Below are 8257 nucleotides of genomic sequence, written 5' to 3'. Positions count from 1 at the left end.
TCTCAGAGATACATATAAAAAAAAAAAAATCCTATGCTATTTATTTCAGATAGCTAATATTCATTTACATGTGTTGCAGCTGTATGTCTATACAACATACAGCTTCAACAAAAGAAGAATGTAGCATAATATGGATGTGAAAGCAGTTATAAATAACCTATGTGACAATAAGATTTGTTTTGGTTAAAATCAACAAAGAATTGTGATAATTAATCGTGATCACAATATTGATCAAAATAATTATGATTATCATTTTGGCCATAATCGTGCAGCCCTAGTCTGGACCAGAGTGGTGCACCGACCAACTATCCAACATTTTCAGCCCTATAGTTGCCAAAATATGCAAGATCCATATCAGATGAACAAGATTGATGTTATGAAGTGGCCAGCACAATCCCCGGACCTCAATCCCATAGAACACTTGTGGGGTGACATCAAAAATGCTGTTTCTGAGGCAAAACCCAGTAATGCAGAGGAAGTGTGGAATGTAGTTCAACCGTCCTGGGCTGGAATACCTGTTCACAGGTGACAGAAGTTGGTAGACTCCGAGCAACACAGATGTGAAGCAGTTCTCAGAAATAATGGTAATTAAACTAAATATTAGTGCAGTGATTCACAGCTTAATATTCCTTTTTCTTCACTTTCTGTAAAACAACAAACTTGATCAATTTTGGTCATGTTTTGATTTGTAATTGAAATACAGTAACTAATTAAGTACAGTAACTACCCCACTTTTAAGCCAAGTAAGACTTTTACCAACTGTTTACACATATGCAAATGCCCCCTTCAACAGTCAAAAGCAAATTCAGGTTTCATGTACCCTTTTCCCAGATGCACCAACCATAAAAACACCCTCTTGGTAAAAACCTTTCCAGCCTGACAATTGGACCAGTTCTCATTAGCTGTGAATGTGAACCCAAATACTGTCTGTTTACTAGTAGATGGGAACAAAGCAGTGTGCCATGAATCAGAAAACATGTTGCTAATGCATTTTGCTGAAAAAACCTTCACAGACAGCAGGTAATTATATAAAATTGCAGGGTAAGCGAAAGATACCTGTCCTTGTAATTTGGCTGTTTAGCGTTTGTATATTTGGTACAATTCATACTCACTCACATACACACTCTTCATTGCACTCCAGAGTGTTATCACAGTCCACTCTTCAATCAGAATCCTACCTGTCTTTCCCCCCCTCTCCCTTGTTCCCCAGCTTCATCCCACTCTCTATTCATTTTCAAAATTACCATGGGGCTTGAGTTTTGCTACAGAGATTGCAGATCTGGAGTTGGATAGAGTGACAAAGCAATGAGAAGAGGGCGTAGAAAGGAGAAGAATGGTGGTTAGTTTGATTGTGGGTAGCTTGGCAGTTCTTAGCAGAATATTTCTATTTTAATGTGAAGGTAATTTGTTTTTGGCCTTATTTTGGAGATTTATGTGGTCTGAATTAATGGCTTTCTCCTATACTTTCCTATCCATCCTCTATTGCTTTTCACACTTTCCTCTATTACCTTCTTTGTACTCTTCCCCTACTGTCGGTACCTATTCATTTGACTTTTGTCAATGATCAACACCTCATCATACATATCTTCCTGTCTTTGTATCTACCAAGGGAGCTCTTTTGTGCTTTGCATCAGTTTGCCTAAAGATGCATTTAATTTGGAGGAATTACGGGCTTTATTATGATCAATATTGTGCTATACAGCTCATTAAAACGGCTCAGTCTGGCATTAATCTACAAGACTACAGCCACAGTGGAACATAAACTTGTTGTTTATGGGTAACGCAGCAAGTAGTTTTTATTTTTTTTGTGTTTATATGAGTAAGCATATTGACTGTTTGCGTGAAAGCAGGCTTGTGTATTTGTTGTAGTTCAATGTTAATAGACCTTTATTGTTTATTGAGTGTAGGTCTGCTTAGCTGCTGTTCAATGGTAATTGAATTTTCCTTGTCTGTATGTTAAAAACAGTACTGTGGGCAAGGAGAGTATCTCTTAATGTCATGATATGTCCCCCACCGTCCCATTTTATTTCTGCTCTTTATCCTGCCTGCTTCCTGCATTTTGACTTCTCCTTCCTCTACTGCCCTCCACTCTGTTTGTATTCCCTCCAAGCTCTGGTTTGCTGTATTGCTTATGTTTATTTTAAAAATGCCGTACTGCCAAAAATTTTCAGACCTTATCTCTGCCATCTTTCTCTTTCCTCCCTCCTCAGCTGGTACGTGAGCTGCTACATGAGGGTCAGGCCTTAAGTGTTGGTGTGTCAGGGGTGTCTGGCCGAGGTGGCCAGTGGCTGGCTCGCATCAGACAACTCATCAAAGAGGGATCTGTCCGCGATGTCAATCTGGTCCCTGTGGGCATCTCCTATGACTGTGTGCCCAAGATCATCACACAGGTGGATGCATGTAAACACACACTTACAAGGACACACAAACACCACTTAATAAGAACCTTCTGTAATGTCCTGGGCACGTGAACAGGTTTTGTTTAGAGCAGTGGTTTTCAAACTGTGCAGTGCGGCTCTCCAAGGGGTGTAGGTTGAAAAGGACAGATGGATGCCAGTGTTTTAAAAACAGGACGTTAAATTTAGTGTCACTTACACTTCCCGAGGATGGCATGTATCTCTGATGTACATTTCTAGTAAACCTCTATGAATCTACTTAGAAATCAAGGAAAAATATCCTTATAAATCCAGAAATTAAGAGGTTTTTAGGTTTTCTTCAGCATGAATCATATGGTGGGGGGTGCAGTTGTCTCAATTTTTTCTGAGGGCGAGGCCCACAGTGTCATACAACTGGTTCAGAGGGAAAATAAAATTGTCAGTGATCATTCACAGTACAGCTCTGAAAGTCTTGTTTCACAACTTTGCTCTCTAATTTCTCATTAGCCAACGCTGGTTGATTTGTTTAAGTTTGCATTTCCTTTTTTTCAAAGCAACTGTGATTATTAGTCTTCATTAGTTTTGCCCTCTGTTATGTGCACTGTGAGACAATACTGGAGAGTGGGTGTTACTTTTGGTTAATTGCCATAATAAGGTCCTAGTCTCATCATTTTGTTCTGTCATTCACACACAGTGCACATGCTGTACTGAACACAGTTCTCGTACCAACTCTCAGACTGGCTATTTACCTTAGTGCTCATTATAGATCCTGCTCATTAGTGTTATTGCTGCTGTAATGTCCCTCTTAAAGGCAAGGCCATAGTATGATATAGCTGCCCACTCTCTGTACCATATGTATCACTCTTAGTGAGAGTGTGTGTGTGTGTGTGTGTGTGTGTGTGTGTGTGTGTGTGTGTGTGTGTGTGTGTGTGTGTGTGTGTGTGTGTGTGTTTACAGGTTGGCATAAGCTCTGTGCTGCAGTGGTTTTGGTCTCTTCTCTGGAGGAGAACAGGAGGAAGTGTGAGGATCCACTTTGCTCAGCCCTTTTCTCTCAAGGTGCACTGCAGAAAGAGCATATCATCAAAGCATATCACCTGCTTATCGTTTAAAGTGGTTTAAAATGGAACAATGTCTACATTTGACACATCATCACTGGTAATAGACTTAAAGTGAGCATGAGTTGTGAGCAGTTCAACCAGATAATGGTGTTTCCTTCCATGATTAAATACTGACTGGGAGCAACTGATGGTACAGGGTTTGTCATTTGCTTAACAGCAGCATGTTCAATTTGAGCCCAACTTCTCAAAGACACACAGTGTTGTATTTACTGCCAGTTTGCATCTGGGTTCTGTTCTTTCAACAAAAACTGAAAATCATAGCCTTCATGACGGTAGCATTTATGAGTGTAGCTGAAGGTTATCACATGATCATAATAACAAATAAATGGGCTGCAGCAAAAATAGTTTGAATTAAATGTTTTAATGCAAACTTGGGCTAATTTTCCATACTTGGTTTACTAGAGAACCAATATTGAATGATTTAGAGATTCTCCTTTGTAGCTATTTGAAAGTGCATGTGTGCATCCATATTTTTGTGTTTGTATGTGCAGGAGATGTGCGAGTCAAGGAGATGCAGAGTAGATGAATGGCTCCCTCTACAGGACCTATTGCTGCCTGTTATCCTCAACAACAGGTAATCAAACCACCTGTGTACATACCTATATATGCTTAAGTGAGAGTTATACTGTTTGTGAACAAACCACAATGGAATACAGATTTGCATTGTGTTTTAGCTAACATCTGTGAAATTAAAAAGTTACTTTCTCTCAAACTTTGAAGATGAACTTTCCTCTAAACCTTGAATCTGGCACAGACAAGATGCAAAAGCCCTGATGAGAGTTTTCATCCTCTTAGACTCGGTCCAATTACCATCAACATTACACTGTCTGCCAGTGAAAAAGATAACAGAAAGAAAATAACATCCTCGCTCAATCTGTACTTGGCTGCTGACGAGCAAAGTGGCTTTCCCGTTCATGTGTTTAATTCTTCTGAGAGAGTGGGATCCAGAAAAAATAAACTGCACGAGTGAAATAGATGGCAAACAATAGATAAGAAGAGGTAGAGAGTGATAGTTAGATAGGATTGTTATCAGCGTGTGAGCAGTTTGGTTCTTTGTGCAGGTCTACATTATTAACATTCTCCTGTAAGTAACACTGTGTCCCTGCCATGCTTACCCATTCTGTTTGGCTGCTGAAGTCTCTTTTTTTGTTCTTGTGTATAAAAAATGCAGTGAATGTGAGGGATGCCGTAATGAGAATTAAAATCAGTATCAGCTTTAATGGCCAAGTAAGTGTGAACACATTCAAGGAATTTTTATCTGGCTTATTGTTGCTCTTTATGTACATACACATAAATAGACAACTAAAACAAACAAAGCTGAACAAGTTAAACGTAAACATTTGACTAATATGTACAGATATAAGGATGTCACATAAATATGCATTCACATGTAGACTAAAAGATCTATGAGAATTGTAACCAAAAGTGCAATGCAAAAGTGCAAATGGTGCTGGAATAAAATATTATTAGAGAATTATTAAATGTAACCGGTTGCATCTGTATCTGAGGTAGGTGGCTATGACAGTATATACAGTGTATATTTTGACGGATGAAAATTCCTTAAATACATACATTTACAGAGGAGCACACACTCGGTTTATTCTTTGTTTGAGATGAACAATGTGACAGATGTGACACGCTCTCTCTAATACACTACTCTATATCTCGCTAACACATACACAGCTAAGACGCACGCATAAATAACACACTCATATCACTCCAGTGAAGCCTCAGATAAGCAGCTCATGAAATGTATTGCACACGCCTCCATTTTTGAGTGATGTAGCTGCTGTTTTACACGCTTGTATGCACCTAAAGTGCCTGAGTCTACTGTGCTATTTTACCCAAATGCATGTGTTCCCTTTATCTCTCTGAAAAATGGTGTTAAGGGATCCACTGAACTCTCATAATGGCAATTAAGAGTTTACTGGAAAAACAGCTAATTTTCCTTCTACTTAGCCACAAATGAGGGTGAGTTGAAAATTAATAAAAACTTTATATAATGAAATGAAGCCTTTCAATTTTTTTAGCTGACGCCAATAGTATATAATTGATTACTACTTGATTTGTTACCACTATAGATCAGCATTGACTTAATATTTTGTAAAGAAGCTTAGGAATAGCATTTGATTTCAATTCACAACTGATTTCTTTTAGGTTTAGAGGGTATCCTTTAAATTTTTTTTCATATTTATTCTCATTATCTACCCACAATCTTCCTCGTTGTGTTTTGGTTAAACAGTGTTTTGGCTAATTTTTTAAAAAGAAAAACATATGTTTAAGTAAAGAGGTAAAATGAAAAAAGTATGGTTTACCTTTTGTACTACCTTGTCATTTGCAAATGCCTTCATCATTTCAGGTATTTTGTAAAAATACTTTTTATTTCGATAATACTTTCTATTACGCTTATGTTTATGATATATTATAAACATTCTTAAAAAAAATTTAGTTTGCTTATAGCACTGTGTAAATATAGTTATTTTTTATAACACATAGAGCAGGTCATTTATCAGGTCATCATCAATCAATACTTTATAATTGCTGGGCACTTTGGAAGAATCATAGTGTATTATAATTCTCATAGCAGTAATACATTATAAGCGTTTTATAATATAATGTGATTATAAGTTAGTCTAAGTATAGTGTAATATTTACCCCAAAAAAGCTCACTCTAAAGACTCAATTGAGTTAAATTATAGATAAAACTTGAAACAATTTGAACTACCTATAGCTGTATATTTTATTTTTATGTAAACAAAATTGACTCAACAAAAAAATCTTGCACTGGTGGAAACACTTGGTTTCTTGTCCTCTTTTTGCAATTCCCTTGACAATGGATCTAATTTAATGGAACACAATCTGATGGCAAGCTCCAACAGTGGATCTTTTCTTCAAGTTTACTGACTGTGTTACCCTTATTTAAAGTTGTAATAGTGTAGTCCTGGTTGATTTTGCAAACGTTGTGATTACTGTGGTACCAGCAAGTGTGGTTTAATTTAGCAAACACTCCATGTACTTTGTCAGAAAGCAGAAGAGCAACTTCCAAACAAACATATGTTTAGTTAAAAGGTGGTTACCTTACTGAGGAGTTGGAGGTGTCCAACGTGTCACCTGCAACACTTCATCCTCCATCTCACTGTGGCTCCTTCTCTCTTGTTCCTTTACTCACAGAAATATTTAAAACTGATACGATGTCAAAAAAATAATGAAAGACGACGCGGTTAGCGCTAACCACAGTGGCAAATACTTTTAGTTTCCTGTGGCTTCTTCACAATAAAAGCCCATGTTTTGCCAGTGTAACATGTTTAATGTTTTGCATCAGCAGTAACTTACAGTTCAAAGACAGAGAACAGTAAGCAATGAGATAGGCCTGTAACAATTACTATATAACTGTCTAATTTTTAATATTTTTACATAATCGAGGCATCTCTATTTAACAACAATTAATTGCTAACATTAGCGAAGGTCTAATGACAGTAGTAAAGTTGAAGATATGACTGTTGATGATAATTGTTGATTTTGTTTGGAGATTCCATATTGTAAGTATATAAATGATTATTGGTTGGACTGTTTAACTAAAGCTATGCTAGTTGTTGGCACTTGACCGTATACATGTTTTATTACAAACTTATCCTAACAACAATGACAGTGGGGGATACAGTTAGATTTTTTTTTTTTAATAATGATAAAAAGGTATTTACTAAATAGACTGTGTACTTGTGTTACTACCTTATCTTGGTCACATAAGAGTGATATAATAATATAAGTGATTGTAATTATTTCCGAGACAATTAATTGTTAGCTGTACCCGATTATTTCTGTAAATTTTCTGACACCCTTCTTTTCTCACTTTTATACACTCAAGAACTGACAGTGTGTTTGGGGGGAGGAAGATGTCGTGGCTTCTTCCTTCTTCTCATTATGCAGCTGAACTCAAAGAGCCAACTGATCCTGAGAGAGACCTCAGCATCGCCATCATCCTCCACCTCATCTTCTGTAGGTCCAGGATTATTTTCCCCTGCTTAATCTTAAACAAAATTGTATAAGCTTTTTCTTCAGTGATATGTAAATTGCTCCACATTGTGTGCGTGTGTGTGCGTGTTCTCTCTTTCTAGCTGCAGCCTCCTGCACGGCTGTGATGTCCACCAGTCTGGTGTCCAGTCTTTTGCTTTACAGACACCGCAAGGTAGATGCATCATCCTTGTGTTGCTGTGTTTGCTGAAACATATACCCCTTGGTGCTGTCAGAATTCAAATCCGCCCCGGCCCCTCTAAGGAACCATCAACACTCTAAGTGGCTCAACAGAATTGTTTTTTGTGCAAGTTTATTAGAGTGTGACCCCCAAAATGTCGCAGGATGTGGAACGGCTGCAGATCCGCTCCGGAATGGCGTCGGAGTAATTTGGTTTCCATTAAAATCAATGTGTGTAATTCCACAGACTGCGGAACAAGTCCGTCCCAGCTGTGGGCCAGCTCTGGTGGGCCACAGCCCTCCAGAGCAGATACGTAGAGCTTCTATGTTTGCCGGAGAGCTCAGCAGAAATTCAGCACATGGTAGATAGTGCGGGACAGGAAGTCAAGCACAAAAACATATAAAACAACCGGTTATTTTTCAAAATAAAGTAGAAGGTGCTCACGGCGGATCATATTTCCCTGAACTACACCTTGAAAACACAGCACAGAATTGTTTCCTCTCTATTCCTCTGGATGGAAACAAACTGTTGTTGGTTTTGTGGTTTTATTCTACATGAATTTGTGAGATCTC

The 8257-nt window shown here is 37.9% G+C and overlaps 1 protein-coding gene across 3 annotated transcripts in view; it reads left to right on the top strand.

Moving 5' to 3' along the window:
• gpat2 (glycerol-3-phosphate acyltransferase 2, mitochondrial) overlaps window positions 1-8257 on the top strand; it is a 130921-nt gene that overhangs the window by 106515 nt on the left and 16149 nt on the right. For all 3 annotated transcript variants that reach the window (XM_032515971.1, XM_032515968.1, XM_032515970.1), the window contains exons 11-15: window positions 2211-2390; window positions 3333-3431; window positions 3985-4067; window positions 7359-7489; window positions 7609-7679. In XM_032515971.1, the coding sequence (XP_032371862.1) occupies window positions 2211-2390; window positions 3333-3431; window positions 3985-4067; window positions 7359-7489; window positions 7609-7679 (564 nt within the window). The remainder of the gene's footprint in view (window positions 1-2210; window positions 2391-3332; window positions 3432-3984; window positions 4068-7358; window positions 7490-7608; window positions 7680-8257) is intronic.

Source organism: Etheostoma spectabile, chromosome 5 (genome assembly GCF_008692095.1).
Source record: "Etheostoma spectabile isolate EspeVRDwgs_2016 chromosome 5, UIUC_Espe_1.0, whole genome shotgun sequence".
NCBI lineage: Eukaryota > Metazoa > Chordata > Actinopteri > Perciformes > Percidae > Etheostoma > Etheostoma spectabile.
This window is presented reverse-complemented; position numbering and strand designations above follow the sequence as displayed.